The sequence below is a fragment of the Cannabis sativa genome, chromosome 9 (genome assembly GCF_029168945.1).
Source record: "Cannabis sativa cultivar Pink pepper isolate KNU-18-1 chromosome 9, ASM2916894v1, whole genome shotgun sequence".
Lineage (NCBI taxonomy): Eukaryota > Viridiplantae > Streptophyta > Magnoliopsida > Rosales > Cannabaceae > Cannabis > Cannabis sativa.
Genome location: NC_083609.1, coordinates 3,234,085 through 3,257,792, shown reverse-complemented (window position 1 = coordinate 3,257,792; position 23,708 = coordinate 3,234,085). Strand labels below are relative to the sequence as shown.

Below are 23,708 nucleotides of genomic sequence, written 5' to 3'. Positions count from 1 at the left end.
AAGTTTTTGTAGAAACCGCTTGTTTTGTGGTTGTACAAGTTTTTGTAGAAACTGATTGTTTTGTTAAATTCTTTCAAATGTTTCTATTTGTTTTATCACACCAACTATGTCTAACTAATGAGGGATTTGTCCCTGTTAAGGTTCGGGGCAACTTTGGTAGCTGACATGACTTGTTTCAAAAAAAAATAGTTAGAGAAAAACAATTTAAGGGTAAGGTATTCACCAAATAATTTGCCAAGAAAAATAAGAAATTTAATATGATACCTTCTAAAACTATACATGATTCAACTAATTTCATAATGCCAATGCTATGTTTCCTCACAATCAACAATTACACACAAAAAAAAAATAACAAATGAAGATATTATTGTATTGTTCAATAAGATTATAAAATTAATTATTGAGTAACATTTTGTTAAAAACTACAAATAGTTCAATAGGTTGTCTCACTAAAAAACTCAAACCAATAAGTTTACTATATAATAATCAATTTTAAAGCCTCCAAAGTTAATACCATTAACAACACATGCTTTCGATTACAGTGTATCACAGTACAGAAGACAACAACAGATTAAGATTTCATGCCCATACATAATTCTGTCACCCACAAGCATAATTTCCCCAGATGATCTCCTCTATATTTGATCAATCTCCTGAAACACAGGAAAACTAGGACTCTGTTTTTCTTCCATGAATATCTACACAACTAGCTTTCTATTTGTTCCATCACTGGTTATTTTCCTTGCGGCGCACGTATCGGGTTCTGTCGTTGTATCTTGGCCTGTCTTGGGCTCTCTGGGGCTGTGGCTCCACCCTCCTTTGCCTTTCTGGTGACCTTTGAACGATTTCTCCGTTCACATACAATTCGGCTGCATAAAGGCATGCAAATCATAAATATATGATTCATTTTAAGCAAGAAAATAAAGTAGGCTAGGCAACACTAGATTTGCCTAATGTAGAAAAAGATGGGACTCCACAAAATTGGGACAAAATGCATGGCTTGACATATGGCAATAAGGTATTAAAACTGAAAATGCACAACTAGTAGCAACATGGATGTGCAAGTATTTTGAAATCAATGAATGTAGATGCACACACATGCAATCATACTAAATTATAATGTTTCATCTCTACTGATCCGCATCTCGACAATTATTGAAAGCACAGGACAGTTTCGAGAGACATTTGATATAAGTCCATTAAATAGCATTCAAAGCTAATCATTGCCTGTTAGGCTTATTAGCTTTGCCAAGATGGACTAAAACTTGTAAACTTATTCCATACAGCAAGTTTCTGCTACAAAAAATCACAATTAGTGAAAGTTACTCATGATTTGGTTGCTGATGCACAAAAATGTATCAACTCCAATGATTCTGAAGCTCCACAAAACATGAGAAGCAACAAAACATTAGGAGCGAATGCATCTGAGTCCAATAGCATTCAAAGCTAGACATTGCCAACTAAAGAACTACTAGCTTTGCCAAGATGGACGGAGATGATAAAAAGTTTGACGCAGCATAAGCTGACTAAGGACATTTTTTTGTGATCAAGATTGAATGATTCACAAAAATGTATCAACTCCGATGATTCTGAAACTCCACAAAACATGAGAAGCAACAAAACATTCGGAGTGAATGCATCTGAGTCCATAAGCATTTAAAGCTAGACATTGCCAACTTAAGAACAACTAGCTTTGCCTAGATGGACTGAGATGAAAAAACGTTTAAAGCAACATAAACTGTACTAAGGAAACATTTTAGAGATTAAGATTAAATGAAAAAATCAATTCAAAAGAAAGCAAGGATGCCTATTCAGCATTATCATTAAAAAATGTTTCATCTCTACTGATCTGCATCTCTACCAAAATTCAAAGCACAGAACAGTTTAGAGAGACATTTGATATTATTTGTAAGGTTTCATACATTGCCATGATGGACTAAGAAAAATAGTAATAGATTCATTTCGGAGACAAATAGTATTAACTACCAACATCTCCACAGAAACTCGACATCATAGACAGTTAGAGGATCACAGTTGAACTGAAAAAAAAAATCTTACTAATCAACTTATCAGAGAATAGTCAAACGATATAGTCATCTCTATTCTTACTAGTCCATTTTCTTTAACTAAGAGCCCAAACAAGAAAACTTAACAAGCCTCCATAAATATATTATATGAAAAATATTAACTAAGCAAAGCTCGTCTCAACTTACCACCGTAGTCTTTGTTTTCAGGGTCAACATAAGAATCAGGAAGCACAAACAAAACACCTGGCAAGCCTGTTCAAAACATTGTACGAATGAAAATCAATGACAATGAATAATACCCATCTGAAATATCATATCATAGCCTTATCAGAAAACAAATTTCATACCCTCTAGCTTATTGGAGGTCTCCTCATCAATCTCACAACCAAACCCAAAATATCTTTCGCATGAAACGTTGTAAATCTTCTTCTTAGCTTCCTCAACGCTGAAGAAAACCACAAAATTAGAGTTTAAAAAGTTTGTACATTTATAGCCAAAACAGAAACATTGAGAAATTCATAAACCAAATATTCCAAGGCCAAGACAATATACCTCCCAAGAACTTTAGCAAGGGTTTCAACATAACAATCAATCATCTGCTGTTTCGTGGCGCCCTCACCACCAGGCTTGTCCATAACGATAAGCCAGTGCTCGTAATCGCATCCAGGGAAAAGAGGAGCCATTTCAGTGGGCGGACGGTCACTGAAATTCGAACCGGAGTTGAGAGGAGAGTATGTACCGGACCTGTTAACCCGGCACCGAATCGAGGTGAATCGGTTAGGATTAACGGAAATGGACTTAACGGCGTGAGAAAGAGGAGTGAGAGTTCGACGACCGAGAATGAGAGCTGGAACGGTAGGGGGCTTGGTTATGGTAGAGACAAGTCGTTTCGGGAGGAGGAGAGAAAAGGTAGGGTTGCGAGCTGTTATGGTGGCCATGGCTCGTGCTAGGGTTTGAGCCATTGTTGAGGTTTACAGAGATAGTGAGAGTGAGAGGAGGGTTTTTGAAGAAGAAGATATGCTTAGGTTAAAGGTTTTTGCAGTTTCTTTGAGATATTTGAGGGGACGGTTGGGCCTCAGTGGGCCAAGGCCCATGATCGAAGTTTACGACAAGTCGTTGAGCGTCGTTAACATAATCTTTTAACACAATAATTAGCATTTTTTAGTCTCAACTTTTTCAACTCGAAATATACATTTTAAAGTAAGATGATCCTTCCATCTTATTCTATTCTGTTCAATTTTACTTTAAAATGAGTAACACAATAAATAGTAATTAATAAATGAATATAAATTAAATAGTTTTCACTTTTTTTATTTTAATGATTAGAAAACTAAAAATAAAAATATAAATTATTATAAAAAAAATTATTCTATTATTCATTAACATAAAAAAGATAAAGTATATTTAATTTATACACATTTATTGACTATCATCCACTATTTCATTCATTTTAAGATAAAATTAAATAAAATAGCAAAATAGATTTATCCAAATGGATTTAGTTTATACACATTTATCAACTATCATCCATTTATGCTGCCATTCATCCAAATAAATTTATAACCCAAAAAAAAAAATTAATAATACATGTAAATTTTATAATTTATATTTTATCCTTATGGTCAAATTCCTAACTCATTTCTTTTACATGTGGAATATATTTAAAAAGTGAAAATAGACAACATTTTATTTCACAATAACAACTTTATTTATTATTGACTAGTTAGGATTTTTGCTTTTCAAACTTTGACATGCACAAAATAATGCTCCCTAAACTCTTGAAACCATTAACATTTCTCTCAAACTATTGATGTTGTTAGATTCAAGTTCTATCTATTTTCGTATAAATTTACAAACACGGCGAATATTCATGTATTAAATTGTATCCCCCAAACTATGACATCTACCAAATCGTAACCTCAAACTTTGATATATACCAAATCGTGTTCTTTAAATTTTCATCCACATTAAGCTTCTGTTAGTAAAATTGGATAAAAATTCTTAAATCCAGCAATCTCAATATTTTAGAAAAAAATTTAATAGCCTGAAAAATTCAGAAAACATAATTTAGTATATATTAAAATTAAGAAGGTAAAAATCATAATTAGACTTACAGGTCAAATTTAGTATTATTATTATGCATACTCTTTTAAAAATTGGAAAAGAGTATTACTTACAAGTTGTCTCATGTTGATACACAACCAACTGTGCTTTATTCATAGCCTTATTTCATATGTTTATGGCTTTATGAAAAGGCATACAATCATAAGTACATTTAGAATCATGGCAATACAAAATCAAAGAAGGAAACCACAAGTACTTGAAAAACACCAGAGGCTGCTAACTAACTCGTTCGAGACTTTGACGCCATGTCCTCCAACTTCTGTTCAGAAATAACTTAAAAAATGTTAGCCATGATCAAAATGAAGAACATGATCATATTCATAATTCATTGCCTTGATCTGATATGGCACAGACTACAGAAAATGAAGAAGAATATCCAAGAAGAAAGAAATCATATCATATAATAAGTTTTAACTTTCAGGTCATCATGTTTTCTTTTGAAAGTTTTTATTAACTTTCTAGGCCAAATCTATGTGGCTCATCAACAAATGTGATACACATTCAAAGAAAATTAAACAACTAATTTACAGGTCAAATTTCAAAAAAGAGGCTCTTTTGTCATGTCAGATTGTAGCAAGCTATCCAAGCTAGTTCAAAAATCCAAAGCAGGAGATATACTCTTGTTTAAACATTTAAGGGCATGGACATTCTCAATAAAAATTAAGGTCTCTGCATTGTTAAGTACTTAGGCTAAGGCAATTTAATATAAGAATATTGCAGGGCAAACTATGAAGATACCGACCTGCTCGGTGTAAGGCAAATACTTTCCATCCATTGTCACAACAACACGGTCCTTTCCATCGACACCTTTCACTTTGTCAACCGAGCAGTAGAAGTCTATAGCTGACATGCTAAAACATTCAAACAGTAAACAATGTGAAAGATGAAGTTAACACTGAATTGCTCGAATAAACTATCTTTTACAGGCCGAACACACATTAAAAAAGAGATTTTGTGTTGTACTGTATATTAAGGTTTACAAGCCATGAAAATAAGATTCAGGAGAGTAACAACTGTACTAAATTATATCCTTTCTTTCTTAACAGCTTTGGAGAATGAAATTCAAAGAACTTGTCATAATAAAGTATAAGCAATAGGGCAATGAAAGAGAGAAATTAATTTTGGGGAGCTAAGACTGTTTCACAGATTTATACACAAGGATTATGATCATGAACAATGTTTATTGCTAATTGGTATCTAGAAAAGAAAAAAATAGCACTCTCTCAATAGAATTCCAACAAAAAATTTAGAAAGTATGAGATGAATAGAAACTACTCACATGCCATCACCAAACTCCTCATTGATAATTTCCTTGATGCTCTCACCAAAGTGCATTATGGCTTCATTCAACCTGCAAATTTAGAAGTCAGCAAAAGGGGAAGAAGAAGAAATACTTAATGCCCATATAACTCTTACGAAAAACACATGGGGTATTCTTTGTCTTCTCAGTGGAGTTTCATCTTGAGTGATATTAGAAACTCATTATGCCCTTTAAATTTACTTAATCAATGAGCAATTTTTTGTCCAAAAAAATGGTGTGTTACATCACTTAACACCACCTTGATTATAAAGAGGACTAGTAAAAACTACTAAGGTATTGTTTGGTTGGAAGTAATAAAATGGAACAGAGATAACTTTTATTTTATTCCTTTATTTAGCTGCATTTTAAAGTATTAGAATGATTGGAATCACATTCTATATGGGAAAGGACTTAATAATCTTTTTATCAATTTTATGAGCATTTTAAACTTGATTTTATGTCATTCTTCGTTCTTATTTTCATTCCTATTTTCTATGTTTATATTCTTTCCCACCAAACGCCACCTAAATGTTCAAACTTTCATCTATGCTAACATAAAATCAAAAATATGAAATTCATATCAGATTACCCATAACAAAATTGAATGAAAAACACTATCAACCATGTTAAACTCATCACAACAAAATTAAAGAAACCCACATAATAAAAAAAATTAGGCAAACAAAGAAAACACATAAATAAAGTGAGTTTTAGAGCAGAAGAAAATTGAGAAAAGGGACCTATAAACAGTGGGTTCTTGAATCAAATTGGGGTCGTAAGACCTCATGGGTGGCTTCATCATGTGATGAATAAGATCTTGAGTAAGGTCAGGCAAAGAAGCTTGTAATTTTGGGGCAGTTTCGGGCTTGAGCTGAGCTTGGCGCCTAAGGAGTTGGGCAACGTAGACATTGGTGAGTCCAGTCTCTTCTGCTATCTGAGTGTAGGACTTGCCAGAATCATGCTTGACGGACTGTAGGAGATGGACTAAGTTAGCTTTGTACTCTGCCATTTCCGACCAAAGTCTCTTCGAGATTTTTTTTTCTTCTCTATCGAGATATTGAAATAAAGATGTTTTATAAAGATTCTTATTTTAATGCTATTACTCCATTTTAAGAGTATTATTTAAGAGTATTATTTAAAAAAATTAATATTGGTTCATTTTAATATGTTTCTCACACTTTTTGATTTAATAAGAGTATTTTTTTTTTTTTTGTCAAAAAATAAGAGTATTATTATTGAATACTTGTAAGTTCTAACATTTTTTATGTGACCCCTAGTAATATTTTTTTTAGAAGAATAAAATTATCTATCTAAATCTGAACACAGAGTTATCAAATCCCTTAAACACAACTTTTTTTATTGATGATGAAATAAAAGAATAATCTAATTTTCGAGATGTTAGCATCTCCAATTACAACCTTTAGACTCTCTCTTAGGCTATGTTTGATAGGAAGGAGGGAGAGTTAGATGGATGGAGAATATAGAGGAGGGAGAGGAGAGTAATAATCTTTTTATATTGTTTGGTAGGAAGGATAGAGTAATTGAAGGATAGATAATTACAAAATTATAAAATTAATATTTTATCCTTATAATTATTTTTTAATAATATTTATTGAGAGTATTCATGTAATTTACAATAATTGAAGAACGAGAGTTTCAATCCTTCCATTATTAGAGGGATTACAAATTAGAGAATTGAGTGGATTTGCTATCCTCTCACCTCTCCTTTCTCTCCTTCAATCCCTCTTGCCAAACAAAAGGATTTGTTATCTCCTCCCACCTCTCTCCCTCCTCTCCTCTCCATCCCTCCACTTCTCCCTCCTACCAAACATAGTGTTAAATTTTATTTTCTTCAATTTTCAAGCTGCCCCACAAATGAACCCCTCCCCTTATTTATAGGTATTGAATAATATAAAATAGTATTAAATAGAAAATATTAAGTCAAAACAACCATTTAAAATAAAAGCTAATTAGATAAAAATAAAAACCTTTTCCTAGCTTATGTGTCCTTCTATTATATCCAAAATGTATTGGAGGCTTATCACAAATAAAAGAATGGAACAAAAATTATTTTAATGAGAAAATTACAAAGGATTAGGCCAATCTTGCTCTAAAGCAAGCTTTGCACAATGGAGATCCAATCCCAATCTATATAGCACTAACTTTGTGTAGCAAACTTGATTGGCTAAAGCGTGAACTACCCCATTTGCTTCACGATAAATAAAAGATACCGCAATAACATTATCAAATAACAACAAGTTCCTAATATGATTCAGTACCCTATCTATGTCTCTGCTAGGTGTGTACATCGGTCGTCTTGGTCGGTTTACGTTACATTTTTTAAACCTAACGTAAAAATCAGATTACAAAAATTTAAGTACAACCCGCCCAAAACGAATACTAATATTTTTTTTTCACATTCATTTGTTATATTTTAGTTAATTGATATAATGAGACAAATATATAGATTGAATTAAAAGTTTAAATCAACCTCCATAAAAGAAATATAGTAATTTGAATTATTTTCTTTGTAAATATGTATATAAATTATATTATATGTAAACTATGTACAGTAGAACCTCTATCCAAGAATGCACTTGGGACTAAGAAAATAATATTCTAATTGAGAGTTTATAACTAAATAGAGTTACACTTGAAAAAAAAAATCAAAATATCAAAAAATATCAATGTAATAAAAATACCAATAAACAATTCTTGATACTATATTATATTAGAATTATTTTCGAGTACACATAATATTTATACATGTACTATAATTTGAAATAAAATTATTAATTCTACATAAATAAATTTATAAAATATATGTATATATTTTTTTAAGATGTAATTATTCTTATATAGAGGTATATTTTATTAATACAGGACTTAAAAAATGTATAACTAATTACAATATAGAGGTTATTCTTATTTATAACTGGCCCAAATTGGGACTTTATTTTTTTATAACAAATTAGAGGTTATTCTTGAATAGAGTATTCTTAAATAGAGGTTCTACTGTATAATAAATACATATATATATATAAAAACGCTCTTGATTGGATTGGTCGGGTTAGGGCTTGATTGGGCGGGTTGGTATTATTTTTAACTCGTCCAATATAAAGATATATTTTCGTCGAGTTTTTTGATATATATTTTTCGTTAGGTTATCTCGGTTTGGTTTGGGCAGGTTGTTCGGGTTGGGCTGTTTGCAAAATTTTATGGACAGCCCTAGTCTCTGCACCCATCCTCCTTGCTATGGATCAATTGAATAGCTTCAAGACAATAAGACGCAATATTGAAGCTAGGGAAATGTTGTTGGATAACCGCCTAGGGTTTTTACAAAAGGCTACTTACTATTGGGGTAAAATACATAAACATCTGACTGTTGGGCCCCCAAGAGGGTTCTTTCTCGTGAGGCGAAGAGTTCGTACAGTGGGGACTATTGTTGGCACAAAGGCACGTGTTGGGGAAAAGTTTGCACTTGGTAGAAAAAAACCCCAAAGGAGCCATCAAACAAATTAAGTATAGTATTCAGAGGAGGTGTGCGCACCACTATCGTTTGACACAGGGGACAAGATTTGATCCTGTGTCAGAAAAGTATAACCGTCATAAGTGCGTCTGACTCTCGTCATGTGACAGACTTTCGATTTTCCTGGTGTGAGGAGTTTCCGCCTTAGACTCTTCATATAGCTCTCCATGCACACTTAGTTGATTCGGTCTCTTTCAGATCCCGGTGGGAGGGTAAGGCTTCCGGGTCTCGGATAGTTATTCGACTTATGATGAATATTTGAGCCTTTCCCTAGTTAGACCTTTCCCAGGCCAATGTAGTCCTTCCATGACCTTCCGTAATTAAGGAGACTTAATTGGTAATCACCCAGATCATCGCCTTCTATCTACTCACGTGTCCTTTGTCTGGAAACTTAGATAACAAGCCCGTATAAGAAAACATGCTGGGAGTAAAGCATGACACGACCCATATTTTTTTATGATACAGTACAATATGATTCATATTTTTTATAATACAGCACAACACAATCTATATATATAGCGAGACATGTATTTACAACACTACTCGAGACATGGAACAGGAACAACTAACATCAAACACCATCATAATATCACTTACTATTCAGGCACATCATAATATAATGTACCACACAAACATATGATGCAGGAGTAAAAGTTCTACTCGAACCTTGGCTTTCAGTTTCTTCAGCTCAAGGTCTCAAACCACCTTAACTATCACTTGTTCAAACTAAAAGATGACAATAAACTAGGGTATATACGAATATCATATGCAAGAAATTAATGAGCATAACTTAATAATTGATGTATTTAATTGAAAAAACATGTCACATGTTCTAGAAGATGCTTTAAATTAATATTTGTAGACAAGCTTTTCAATAAATTTCAATTTGGAATAAGAAATGTAAAAGAGATATTCTTATTTTGTCAATATTTTTGACTTTGGAGCTTGAGTGATTGTGATTTTGATTTCTTGTAAATCACATCTCTCTCTTACATTTACCAAATGAGGCCGAAACATTCTTTTGCTCTTGTAAGGGTAAGATTCTAATCACACACTCGAGAAGAATGATTAATTTATTAAGGCATCTTCAACTTCAAAGTGAAAAAGTTTATTATTTTTGACAAAAAATATTTTACTAAATAAAAACGTCTAATCTTGATCATAAATTTAGCTCAATACTATTGTACCAATGTGCAAGAAAAAAATAATTAAAAAAAAAACTAAAAAAAAAAATCACTTTTTGACAATTAAAATTTAGAAAAATATTGTTTGGCTGATGCCATATTTCAATGATATCTCCTTGTCCCTTTTGAGTGTGTTACTCTTTTTTGAAACTAGCTTTTGCAAAAAACAAAAAAGAAAAAAATAGAATTATTCTTCATCAATATTTACCATGTTAATTTACTTTATTTATTTGTAGGATTTATTTATTTTTATTATTTTTCTATAATAAATGATATAATTTTATTAATAGCAATCAACTAAATAATAGTTTGCAATCTAAATATGACATCTCACTGTTAGAGACACGACTACAATTAGAATTAGAAAAAAGAGCCAAATAATCAGCCGTGAAATTCTAAAATCGTTTGATAAAAGAATTAAAAATAAAATCAAATTAAAAAAATTACAGCATCACAGTTAACCTTAAGAAAACCTATATTCAGTTTCATCTATCACTCAGAAGACACAACAATAGAAATTGTTACTCCAGGTTCATTCAATCTCGTAGTTTGAACACTCAATTATTGTGCAAGGTAAGTAACTGCACTACTAACAACCCCTTCAATCGCAGATAACTTGTTATTCCCAATTACTAACAATAATGACAAGCCATCGAAGAACAAAGAAAAATTAGCAACAAAATAAAACAAAATCGTCACATAGACAAGACTAAGACACTCAAAACTATGTCACAAAAACAAGACTAAAACACTCAAAATCATGTCACAAAAACAAGACTTGTCACAGATTCACAAATTGAATCACAATAGCAAAACATAACTCCAACCAAGCTGCACCTATGCTTAGAGAAGGCCGGCGGGCTTGGTCGGTAAACTTAAGAACGAGAAACTCTTATAAAATGTTTATATTGAAAAATGGGATTAGGATTAATAATCTACTCCCTTGAAAAATCATCTTTAAATAAACCTTTATATTCTTAAGGATTTATTTTGTAAGTTAGTTTCATAATTTGGTGATCATTATAGTTTGTAAGCAGATTGTGTGATTTGTAGGAGTGGTTTTGGATTAGTTATTTTGGGAATAATTCATAAAAGGAATGACTTTGTCCAATTAATAATAGCTGCATGCCTACCAAAATAATTGATCTATATACTTTTCCAATAAATAAAATAATAATTAATTGATTATATAATATATCTATTTATCTATATAGAGTGATACACCAGATCTTTAATACAACAAAACTTACAAAATCTTCCCTAGTTGTGAGTGAGACTAATATTTTATTCAAATTGGTGGTCGACTAATCCTACTCATACGATCATCAATATTATAATTGAAAGAAAATAATAATAAATGTGAATAATATATAGATATGTATTGTGAATAAGAAAATGATTATTTGGTAGGTCACTAAATTACATAGTTTTTGAATCGATTGATTATGAATTAATTTTACAATACATGCAACAAACCAAAAGAGCATCTATTTTAATGGATTAATGTTATATATTAATTATTATTTCTTTACAATATTTTTGAAAGAAAATAAATAATATTTTATTATCGTTATTGTATAAAATATGCACCAAATTTGATAATGTTATAAGTTGTATTAAATTTGAAGAATTACACGTACTTTCTTTTATTACACACAAGGATATGTATTTAATAATTTTTATCATAGATAATTATATATGAAGATCACATTACTTTTAATTATGTAGTTAAAATTAATAATTATGTGTGCGATTTAAATGTGTCATAATTATTATTAATTTTTTATTTACTTTTTTGTTACTAATTAATATAATAATTAACTACTTTTAAATTTATATTTTTATCTATTTAGATAATAATTTTTATACATATATTCAATGAAATACTTTTTGTACATGTATGACTTTGTGTTCGGGTGTTATGGTGTTTCTTTTAATTTTGTTAAGCGATCTGCTAATAAGGTTGCGCATGCTATTACGCGATCTTCTCTTGTTGAGGCTGATTGTACTTACTCTGGGGATGCATTACCCATAGATTTTGCATCTTTAGTTTTGAATGATTTGATTTAAGAAAATTTCATCATTATTCAAAAAAAAAAATAATTATTTATTAGCTTTGTAAGTTAATTTATACCATAATACATTAAAGTACAATTACTAAACTTTAAGCCAAATATAAGATAAAGTTTTCACTATATATTCAATATTGGAAATGATCTTAGTATTAGTTCAATATGGTAATTAATGATCTATTTGTTGAGCTAAATCTTGTACAAAGTTTAAAATCATTCAGTCGAAATGGTCTTAGTTCATTTTTTAGCCTGAAGATGGTCTAAGAGAGTTTCTCAACCAAATAATAATAATAATAATAATAATAATAATAATAATAATAATAATAATAATAATAATTAAGAAAATACATAAGCCATATAAGACATAGTTGTAAAGTTATGCGTGTCGTACTAGTCTGATTCATAATTTTTCATGTTTTTTAAAATACGGGTTGTACCGTGTCAGATTATAAAAAAATATAGATCGTCCTGTGCCATAAAAAAAATATGAGTCGTATCGTATCGTACAACAATTTTAAGGGTAGGCCCAACACGACCTACAAATCCAGTAATTTCGTACTGTGCTCGAATTCGTATAGTGCTTTATTCGAGCCGACCTATTTTCTTAAATTGACCAACTTATTTCTTATACGTGCTCAAATCGTGCTCTATGTTTTTACATTTTTATTAGAATTAATGAGCTAAATACTAAAATATATGTATAATTTATAGTTTTTGTTTCCTTTATATCTTTTTTTAATAATAGTTACACACAATCATATAAAAATACTTATAATTATTATAATTTAAATATTATTACTATTTTAATTGATAAATAAATATTTATTATTTATTATTATCAAATTATTAGATATTTTAATGCGTTGTGCTTTCGAGCTAATTTATTTGTGCTTCGTGCTTTTGGGCTTGTTGTGCCTAGCTCATATTTTTTTGTATCGTGTCATGCTTAAGTTCATATTTTTTCGTGTCGTGTTGTGCCTATTTTTATATATATTTTTTTATGTTATGTCGTGCCTAAATTTATATTTTTTCATACCGTATTGTGCCTAAATATATATTTTTTGTGTCAGACCGTATTTGTGTTGTATTAAAAAATCCAACTTACAACACTAATATAATAAGAGAGATTTTCATCATTTAATAATTTGTGTAATAAGAGAGATAGGTACTACGCATTTAAATATGTTCACTTAATTTTTTTTGAAAGAAAATATATTAACATTTTATTTAAGAAATTATATTATGTCATTTTCTTTATTTAACAAGTTTTTTGAATCACTCTTTTTGTCTCATAGTTTCGGAATCAACTTGCCGGCTGCAAGTTCCAAACAAAAGCTATTTTTACATTAACATTTTTTCTTTAGTAAAAACTCATATTTAATTAATTTCGCCACTAAAATATGCAAATGTACACATTTTATTTTGTAAAAAATTAGCCTGTACACATTTTATTTTGTCTGTCATATTTTATAAAAATTGGCTAGTTTCATTGTAAAAAATAAAATATGCAAATGTACACATTTTATTTTGTAAAATTAAAATTAATTATATATGATTGTGCATATAAAATATATGTTTCATCAAACATTTTACTATCAATAATAATGTAGAGTCAAGTAGAAGTAGCTAGCTATATTAATATGCAAAACTGAAAAATATACACAAACTTTTTTATTTCCTCACTATATTGACAAGTAATTATGCACAATTTTTATACGTTCTCTTGATTCTTGAAGTGCCAATTGCCAACCATATCACTTATAATTATAGGGTTGAATTTAATTACAAATTATTATGTGTAATTAATAAAATGTGTATAATTATTATTTTTTTCAATCCAAACTAGTTACAATTTTTAAGAATTCAAAATCAAAACGAGACTAATTAAATCTTTAAACTTATAAAGTCAAATCAAACCAATCCACTTACGAATAGATTGGTTTGATTCGAAATCATAATTTGTATTTCATAATTGTTCTATTTTTTTATAACTTTTTACTCTTATTTTTTTTATAGTCGTGTACATTATAGTTGTTTAAGACATCTTGTAAAATTCTGAAAAATTCAATATAATTTATAATATAGAAAGAAATATTTAAACATTCGATTTTACACGAGTATGAAATAAAACAACCATATATACAACACATAGTTTAAATTTTATTTTAAGCGTGCTAATTTTTTTAAATTTCTCAAAATTTTACAGAATATTTTAATTATTTATAATGTATAATATCATAAAAAAAATTGAATTAAAAAAATGTTTGGATTAGATTAAAAAATTTAAATGATGCATTGTAAAATTTTATTATTTATTTTTATTGATTAATAATTAATGAGGATAATGATAAGTTTGTCCGCACACTTTTTCCACTTTCTTCTCAGTTTGAACTTTTGAAGAAAGCGCTGACAAATTCCTCTTCCACACGATTTATTTATTTATTTATTGAAAAGATTTGTATTTGTATTTGTATTTTTTATTTTATTTTTTTAACTGGATTTGTATTATTATACCATCATTTTTTTTTATTATATCATATAAATTATTAAATACATTCCCCCAATTAATGTGGTTTCTCCAAATCTTATTAATACAAATCTTATCACTTTGATATTTCAATTAAATGAAATTAATAAATAATAACGATAGCATGTTATTTGGTCGCATTACCTGCTAGCCAACAATTTTTGTTGTTGTTGTGAAATAAATGACACGTTTTGGTGTGTTTTAATACATTTTTAGTTGAAAATATGGCACACATTTACACACAATTAATAATTAGTTAATTAATAGTTGGTAAATATAATTTTGAGAAATACTAAAGGGTATTATTGGTGCCTAGCACCCTCCTACGTGTCAATATCGCTATTGGTGCAATTAAGTATCGGGTCCCATATAGTTTAATATAATAATTTTTATAGAGTATCGCTAGCCAATTACAAGTCGACACATCTAAAAGGTGTTAGACACCACTGATGCCCAATAACAATGCTCTATAATTTTTTGTTGGGTGTGATAGTACTATAAATATAAAATATTCTTTTTTGAAAATATAACCCAAATTTTATTCGAGATTTTTCTCTCTATAAAAGGCACAAGTGATAAACTAAGCATATTCTCAAACTCTTATAATAAATAATAGACAAAAACCCTCTCATTTCTTAATACATATATTTAAATGGCTGATCAAGAAGAAGGTATTGATGATTATACAGAAGATGGTACTGTTGATCTTAAGGGAAACCCAATTTTAAGATCCAAAAGAGGTGGATGGAAAGCTTGTTCTTTTGTTGTTGGTAATTATAACTAATCTTAATTATTCTCTCTTTTAATTGATTTGTTCTGAGGAAATTATTAAAAGATAATGAGGAATATAACAAATTAATGGTTGCATATAATTGAGCTATTGATAGTAGAAATTAATTTTATTATTATTAGTTGTTAGTTTTGGTTGAGAGTTTTTTCCAGAGACTTTCTTTTCGTCGTCGTCGGTCCGTACTGTTCCTCTTCTCAACATGTGAACACACACAAAATAAGTGGCCAATATTTATCATATATCTATTTTTGGATTACATTTATATTATATATATACCACATATTTATAATTCGATATATTATATTATTTATATTCATGAATTCATTCTAATAATTATTAATTTCTAAGCAAAATTATGCTATTTTTATAATGAAGAAGTGATACATATTCATGTGAATGAAATATTTTGTATTTTTAAAATAATGTATATTTGTTTATTATGAATTTAGTATATATATATAACTAATAAAACGAATTATAAAATATTATCTATAATTTTTTAGTCAATTTTACATGCTCCAAATTATATGTCGATTTTTTAATAGCGGTGTTCATATAATTATAATATATTATTTTTATAAATTTTTAATTTTAAATAGTTTATACTACCAAAACAGAGTTATTAACATTCTAATTTACTTTTAAAAATCTTCAAATATATTTTCCCACTTTAACTTATTTAAAAATTTTAAAAATTTATAAAGATGATGTTGTAACTATAACAAATGTATAATTTTTTTCTAAAAAATTTTAATATATATTTTGAGACAAAAAATAACAAAAAAGTTATAATAGAAAGTTGTAAGCAATACTCAACAAATTATAACTACACTAGTTGCTATAGGTACAGTAACTACCTTGAGTACTATATATATATATTAAATTTGACTCTTCTTAATGATTAATTCAGTCAGATTTTTCATTAATTAATTAACTCTCTGCATATATATATGGACTATTTATTTATTGACCAAATAAATAATTAAATAATAATGTAGTATACGAGGTGTTTGAAAGAATGGCATATTATGGGATACAGTCAAATTTGATAATATATTTGACTGAGAAGTTGCATCAAGGCACAGTCACAGCTTCAAACAACGTCACTAATTGGATTGGAGCCATTTGGTTGACTCCTATTTTGGGTGCTTACATTGCCGATGCTCACCTCGGTCGATACCCCACCTTCATTATTTCTTCCTCCATCTATTTCACGGTATATATATACATATAACTCTACTTATAATATGCATTCCTCAATTTCCAATAATATTATTAGTACAAATAAATATTAAATCTCATTACTATCACACTTAGAAAGATTTACACTGCTACATTAAAATACTACTCTTTTTTTTTTGTTACTCAACATGTCAACTTTCAATACCGAAATAATTATAATTAATTTAAATTTTTTTGGCGTCGGTTAGTAACTGATTGGCCATTTATGTACGTTGATTTACGCCCTTTTGCATCAATTTATTCTTATGGGTTGATATATGTCGGTTTACAACTGACATAATAGAACTTTCAGGGGTAGTCATGAAATTTGGTGGACTATAAAAAAAATATTTTTAGATTCTTATTAAGAAAAAAATATGATACTTTATAATATTAATAAAAAAATTATATAATTTTAAAAGGAATTTTTTTTTTGTCCCTAAATTAAATACGTCGTAGACATAAACTTAGCCTGCCTATATCTAAGGTCGAGCCTGAAAACTTTTTAAAATACTTCAAACATTGTAATAGTAATGCTCAAACATACACAAATAGTAAATGTTACATTTTCTTAACTTAAATGTTAGTATTTATGTAGTGTTTTGATACATATTATATTTTAAGTGTATATATCATTAAAATATAAGTTAAAAGAGCACAATATTAGCTATGATTCAAGGTTTAAAATATAAATATTTCTTGTTAAAATCCATAGAAACGTTTAGAGTTCATTACCTTATCGGGTACGTAGCTTTACTAATTAGCAAGTAATATTATACTAATTAGATCTAGCTAGAATCTACTAGTATAGAGATATTTATAAATATATATAAAGAACTAAAGAAGTCATAATTTTGTACCTTTTTTTTAAAAAAAAAGAAGTCATAATTAATTTGGTTTGGATAGAGAAATGATAGGAGAGGAATAGGTGTACATGGCCTACTTTATGAAAAACTTTGACTTTGAAATTTATATATACAGCTAAATTAGTAGTAGTAGGAAGAAATGGTACTTCTTTCTCATCGTATACTTTTGGCATAATAATATAGCTAGAATTAGACATAATTAAACTAATTTTTGTCTCGAGAATTTTGAGATGTATTAAATTCTATTTTTTTTTTAAAATTCTGTATGGTGTTAAAAATTTGTTTAGAATTATTAAGATTATTGGATTTAAATTTTTTTATTTAATTTTGTTCAATTTTATTAACTTATCAATTGTTTATATACCAAATCATGTCACTCGAACTTTGATATGTATCAATGTCCTGAACTTTTATTAACGTTAGATGTCCATTAATAAAATTAGATAAAAACTCTTAAATTTAACAATCTCAGTAATTAATAAAAAATTTTAAAAAATTCAAAGATATTGCTAAAGAGCACTACTGGTGCCTAGCACCCTCCTACGTGTCAATATCGCTATTGGTGCAATTAAGTATCGGGTCCCATATAGTTTAATATAATAATTTTTATAGAGTATCGCTAGCCAATTGCAAGTCGACACATTTAGAAGGTGCTAGGCACTACTGGTGCCCAATAGCAATGCTCAATTTAATATATATAAAAATTTGGAGGTCAAAATTTTTAATTAAACTATGTAATTAATTGAATTATAGATGATTAATTAATATGGGAAAAAATTATGGGAAGGATGAGTAAATTTAATTGGACCGTTAACTTGTTTATATAACATTGCAAGTTGAGCTAATAATTTGTCTTGTGGTCCTACATGCATTATAAGCTAGTGAGGCATTTCTTGTACTTTTTGAGTCAACACTCTTTATTTTATTTTATTTTTCTCAAAAGTCAACATTGATTGTTCTCTTGCTTTTATAAGGATAAGATATAGTAAAAGGTGTTCGTATTACGAGTGGTACGGGTTGTACTAATTTTTCAAACTAGGTTATATATGCGGTTTTTATAATTATTCAAACTGCACCACAAGATCTTAAAATTGCAAAAATCACACTGCGAAAGTATAGTGCATGTACAGTGCAATTTGAATAATTTACACTATCATCATTATCAAATATTTTAATAAAAATTTAAAAATCCATCTAATAAAATTTTAACAATACAAAAAAATATTATTAAAATTTTAATATAATAACACATATACTAATCATCAAGTTATTTATTGAATTGTCTCTAAAACATAATACACTATACACATAAATTATACAAATATATGTTCTTATATAGAAAAAATATAAAAGTTATATTAATGTGGTACAGTTTAAACCACAATTATTAAATTTAAAACTTCAAATTGCACTGTATCGTGAAGTTTAGTAAAAAAAACAAACTATAATCCCACTATAAAAAAATGGGTAAATACCATTTTAGACCCCGTGTTTTGTAAAAGTTACAGATTGGACCCTGTGTTTTGTTAAATGACAAAATGGACCCTGTATTTTCTAAAATAGTAAAAATAGGACCCTGAGCTTAATTTTTGACAACTTTTTTTTTTTAATACAACCAACTTGAAGACAATGCTTAATACGAACAGATACAAAAAATGTAAACAGTTTTGTCATAACACTTTTAGATCGGATTATAATTAAACTTTATTTTGACAAAAAATCAATTCAGGGTCCTATTTGTACTATTTTAGAAAATACAGGGTCCATTTTGTCATTTAACAAAACACAGGGTCCAATTGATAACTTTTGTAAAACAGAGGGTCCAAAATAGTATTTACCCTAAAAAAATTTAAACTACAATTTTTATACAGTATAATGCAGTGCAAGTAATTTATACGCTCTAGACAATTTGATGAACACCTAGTGAGTTCTTACAGGACGAGAAAACGTTAATTATTAATTCAATATTAATGTATTCAAACAAAATTAATAGTTTGATTATTTGTATTATTGTTGTCATTAATACTTTTTTTTTGACGTAGTGATAAGAATCACAAATGAATTTACGATATAATTATCTGCAAGTCATTAATATTTATGTAATCTTAAAATCTTAAAATTAATTAACAGGGAATGGTGATTCTAACTCTATCGGTTTCAATTCCGTCGCTAAAACCCCCTCCTTGCCTAGACCCTAACTTGAACAATTGCAAGAAGGCTTCTACCTTACAACTAGCAGTGTTTTACGGCGCACTCTACACACTAGCCTTAGGAACTGGCGGCACCAAACCGAACATTTCGACGATTGGGGCCGACCAATTCGACGATTTCCATCCAAAGGAGAAGAAGCAAAAGCTTTCCTTCTTCAATTGGTGGATGTTTAGCATCTTCTTTGGTACATTTTTTGCTAACACAGTTCTTGTTTGGTTACAAGATAATATTGGTTGGACACTTGGATATGCTCTCCCAACTCTTGGGCTTGCTATTTCTATTGGCATATTTTTGTCTGGTACACCATTCTATAGACATAAAGTTCCAACAGGAAGCCCATTTGTGAAAATGGCCCAAGTCATTATAGCTGCCATGAGGAAATGGAAGGTACCAATTCCTCATGATCTTAATGAACTTTATGAGCTTGATTTGGAAGTGTATGAAAAGAAGGGGAAGTATAGAATTGATCCCACACCATCCTTAAGGTTAGCATATATGTACAATAGTATAATTTATATTATATTTATACATTCATATAACTAATTATAGAGTAGACTATGGGGTTCTTATTTGATCAAGTTTAAAAGGAGATCTTTCTCTATGTATAAACAATAAAAGGTAATTTAACAAGAAATACTACACCACTATAAAAATTCTACTTTTACAGACAATAAAACTTATTAATAAAAGTAAAAAAAAAAATGTAATTAATTATAAACATTATTCTTAATTTAAATGTTCGTGTGTAAAGGTATAATTACAAAAATTATAATTTTTTGTGACTAATGTATTTTTTTTACAATAATTATTGCGACTAAATTTAAAATAGTGACAATTTATATCTAAATACTATTTTAATCATAAATAATTTTTTGCTGTGACTAAACATATTTAGTAACAAAAAATTTATATTTTAACTAAAAATTGTTCAATAAAGTATCTTTGTTTTTAATGAATTTATGAGTAATAATGTATGCATACAAAATTTTACACATCTATCTGATTAATAATTGGGGCTTTTTATTTTTACACTTTAAAAGAGTTTATTTTGCATTTTTACGGAATTCTACATAGAAATCTTTATTGCAACTAGCGCTGCAATCTAAATTGTAACAAATAAAAATCGTATAGAATCTCCTATTGCAACTAGCGCTGCAACGACTTTAAAAACCCAAACCGTAAATTTAAAAAAAAAAATTAAAAAAACAGTATATAAAATAATTTCCCTAAATAATTTCAACCAATTATTTTTATCTAACATAATAAATCTTATTTATCAAAAGTAACTTGCCATATATGGTATTAAATTTTGTGATGCACATATTATTAATTTGAAATTATACATAATGCATAATGGATATATGTGGGTGCAGGTGCCTTACCAAAGCTTCAGTGAAAACAGGCTCATTAAGTCCATGGCAACTATGTTCAGTAACTAATGTGGAAGAAACCAAACAAATGGTACGAATGTTACCAATATTGATAGCAACATTCGTTCCAAGCATTATGCTTGCTCAAGTAAACACCCTATTTGTCAAGCAAGGAACAACTTTACAAAGACACATACGCAACTTTGAAATCCCACCAGCAAGTCTAATTGGTTTCGTAACCTTATCTATGCTCATCAGTGTTGTTCTCTACGATTGGTACTTTGTCAAGATCATTCAAAAATGGACCAAAAACCCTAGAGGAATCACACTCCTCCAAAGAATGGGAATCGGAATGATCTTTCACATCATACTTATGTCTACAGCCTCTCTTATTGAGAGACATAGATTAAGTGTTGCAAGAGAATATGGTGTTGTTGAAAATGGAGGACAAGTTCCACTCTCAATCTTTATTTTGTTACCTCAATTCGTCCTTATGGGCATTGCCGACGCCTTTTTGGAGGTGGCGAAAATCGAGTTTTTCTATGATCAAGCACCGGAGAATATGAAAAGCCTTGGAACTTCTTATGCCATGACTACTTTAGGTGTTGGAAGCTTTCTTAGTAGTTTTCTACTTTCAACGGTTTCTAATATTACCAAGAGGAATGGTCATCATGGGTGGATTCTCAACAACCTAAATGATTCACATCTTGACTATTACTATGCTTTTTTTGCAATGTTGAGTTTTGTTAACTTCATTTGCTTTTTGTTTATTTCTAAGTATTATGTCTATAAGGCTGAAGTTTCAGATTCTATTCATGTACTCACACAACAACTAAAAGGGACTAGGAGCCCAAGTAATCATGATGATTCCTAGATATGATCAATACTTAGGAAACTTTGTTAGTTTGTTAGTTTTTAATTAAATCATATATAGAGAGAAGAGAGAGGTTCCATATCTAATATGTTATTAAATGATTATATATGTAATGTAGCCCTTGTTTTTGTTTTCCTAAATGAAAAAGTTTTTACATATTACTAAATTTAAGAGAAGAAATATACATATTTTAATATGTATATACAATTTATAATGTTATAGCTATACATATAATTATTAATATTGAATAGTTAAAAAAATTGGACTTTTTGTCTCTTTATTCTTTCTTTGTCTTACTTTCACAAAATAATGCGTTAATCTATAGTCAATGCCTCAATATAATTTTTTTTTTTAGGTTTTAAATTAGATACTGAAATTTTTAATTTTTTTACTTTTTTTTTTTTTTCTGTAGGACAAATTTCTTTTTTAAAAGTACTGTGCTTTTTTTTTTTAAAAAAATACTGTGTAAATTTTATACAATGTACTCTGTTAAATTTTCACGGTTGTTCCACGGTTATTTTTTAGTTGTTCTACTGTTGTTTTAATTGTTCTATTTTATTATTTTACGGTTATTTTATAAAAAAAATAATATTTTTGTAAAAAATTCCGTGTGATAGCAAAATTGTAAATTTTTATCCAAAATTTAATATTTTTGTAAATTTTTTTTTATTTTTTATTTTTAAAAAAATCTGGTTTGATAAATATATAAATTGGGTAATGAAGGGTGGCCCACTTCACCAATATTATGTATTTGGGAAAGCAACTTTTTTTTTTTTTTCTAAGGAATTCATATGTTATGTATGGAATTTTTGGGCTTGAGTTTGGGTGGGCCTTAGGCACGGACTTAACCCGCCGTAACTCAAGACTGTTCCTGTGTAATAAAAACTCTATTGATATAGTGAGAGTAGAAACATAAGGGAAAAAGTGAAAGAGGTAATTATTAGCTTGATCTTCAACGACACCTCCATTATTACCGTTGTTGCCTCTATTATTCGCAGCATTAGCATTAGCATTCTCAGCCATGATTTCTGGTGTTTGATCAGCAGTTGCTTAAACTCTTTCTTGCCTCTTGTTCCTTCTGTTCCTCCTACAAGTCTTCTCGATTTCAGGATCAACGGGTAATATGACTCATTGTCCTTGATGGCGCATACACCTAAAATTATTGAAATAGATAGAAACAATATTGCAGGAAACAGATTAGCAATTAGCAAGAAAAATAAACCAAAGCAGAATTTAGTATAATTTTATGTAATATTAATCTTTATACAATTGTCCGACAATGGCGCCAAAAACTTGTTACGAAAATTGTGAAACAATACGCAAGTGCACGCAATCAAGTAGTAAACTCACGCAAGTGAGGTCGCGCGAACCACAGGGAATTGGATTAATTACTACTAAATTATACTTATGATTCTATTTGGCAAATCAATATTTTTTACGATTTAAAAAGAATAGAAGTAATTCAAGAAACTTAAATAACACAAGTGAATAATAATCAAGATGAGACAATAGGGAGGATAATCCTGTTATTTGTTTACCCAATTGTTAATGCCTAATTGCTATCCTTTTCTTGAAGTGAATGACATATCATAAATCAACCTAACTCTTTTCAG

At 28.9% G+C, this 23,708-nt stretch overlaps 3 protein-coding genes across 3 annotated transcripts; 1 reads left to right on the top strand and 2 right to left on the bottom strand.

Moving 5' to 3' along the window:
• Positions 1–464: 464 nt before the first annotated feature.
• On the bottom strand, positions 465–3,066 carry LOC115722172 (multiple organellar RNA editing factor 2, chloroplastic). The gene is made up of 4 exons (XM_030651306.2): positions 2,580–3,066; positions 2,375–2,472; positions 2,214–2,279; positions 465–869 (listed from the first exon to the last, which is right to left on the bottom strand). The coding sequence occupies exons 1-4, from the start codon at positions 2,987–2,989 to the stop codon at positions 727–729; spliced, it is 717 nt and encodes a 238-aa protein (XP_030507166.1). The 5' UTR covers positions 2,990–3,066; the 3' UTR covers positions 465–726.
• A 1,071-nt stretch (positions 3,067–4,137) lies between these two features.
• On the bottom strand, positions 4,138–6,643 carry LOC115722173 (cyanate hydratase). Its single transcript, XM_030651307.2, has 4 exons — positions 6,192–6,643; positions 5,431–5,502; positions 4,894–5,002; positions 4,138–4,410 (listed from the first exon to the last, which is right to left on the bottom strand). Exons 1-4 carry the CDS (start codon positions 6,458–6,460, stop codon positions 4,372–4,374), a joined length of 489 nt encoding a protein of 162 aa, XP_030507167.1. The 5' UTR covers positions 6,461–6,643; the 3' UTR covers positions 4,138–4,371.
• Positions 6,644–15,296: 8,653 nt separating this feature from the next.
• LOC115721847 (protein NRT1/ PTR FAMILY 5.2) lies at positions 15,297–22,266 on the top strand. Its single transcript, XM_030650932.2, has 4 exons — positions 15,297–15,533; positions 16,552–16,769; positions 19,771–20,336; positions 21,225–22,266. Exons 1-4 carry the CDS (start codon positions 15,416–15,418, stop codon positions 22,093–22,095), a joined length of 1,773 nt encoding a protein of 590 aa, XP_030506792.2. The 5' UTR covers positions 15,297–15,415; the 3' UTR covers positions 22,096–22,266.
• The last annotated feature ends 1,442 nt before the right edge of the window (positions 22,267–23,708 follow it).

Excerpts from the sequence above, each read along its gene's own strand:
- LOC115722172 (XM_030651306.2), bottom strand. The coding sequence starts at position 2,989 with ATGGCTCAAACCCTAGCACGAGCCATGGCCACCATAACAGCTCGCAAC. Across the intron at positions 2,473-2,579 it reads CTTGCTAAAGTTCTTGGGAG|CGTTGAGGAAGCTAAGAAGA; the intron begins GTATATTGTCTT and ends GGTTTTCTTCAG. Across the intron at positions 2,280-2,374 it reads GACCTCCAATAAGCTAGAGG|GCTTGCCAGGTGTTTTGTTT; the intron begins GTATGAAATTTG and ends TGTTTTGAACAG.
- LOC115722173 (XM_030651307.2), bottom strand. The coding sequence starts at position 6,460 with ATGGCAGAGTACAAAGCTAACTTAGTCCATCTCCTACAGTCCGTCAAG. Across the intron at positions 5,003-5,430 it reads GAGGAGTTTGGTGATGGCAT|CATGTCAGCTATAGACTTCT; the intron begins GTGAGTAGTTTC and ends TGAATGTTTTAG. Across the intron at positions 4,411-4,893 it reads ATTTGCCTTACACCGAGCAG|AAGTTGGAGGACATGGCGTC; the intron begins GTCGGTATCTTC and ends ATTTCTGAACAG.
- LOC115721847 (XM_030650932.2), top strand. The coding sequence starts at position 15,416 with ATGGCTGATCAAGAAGAAGGTATTGATGATTATACAGAAGATGGTACT. Across the intron at positions 15,534-16,551 it reads AGCTTGTTCTTTTGTTGTTG|TATACGAGGTGTTTGAAAGA; the intron begins GTAATTATAACT and ends ATAATAATGTAG. Across the intron at positions 16,770-19,770 it reads CTTCCTCCATCTATTTCACG|GGAATGGTGATTCTAACTCT; the intron begins GTATATATATAC and ends ATTAATTAACAG.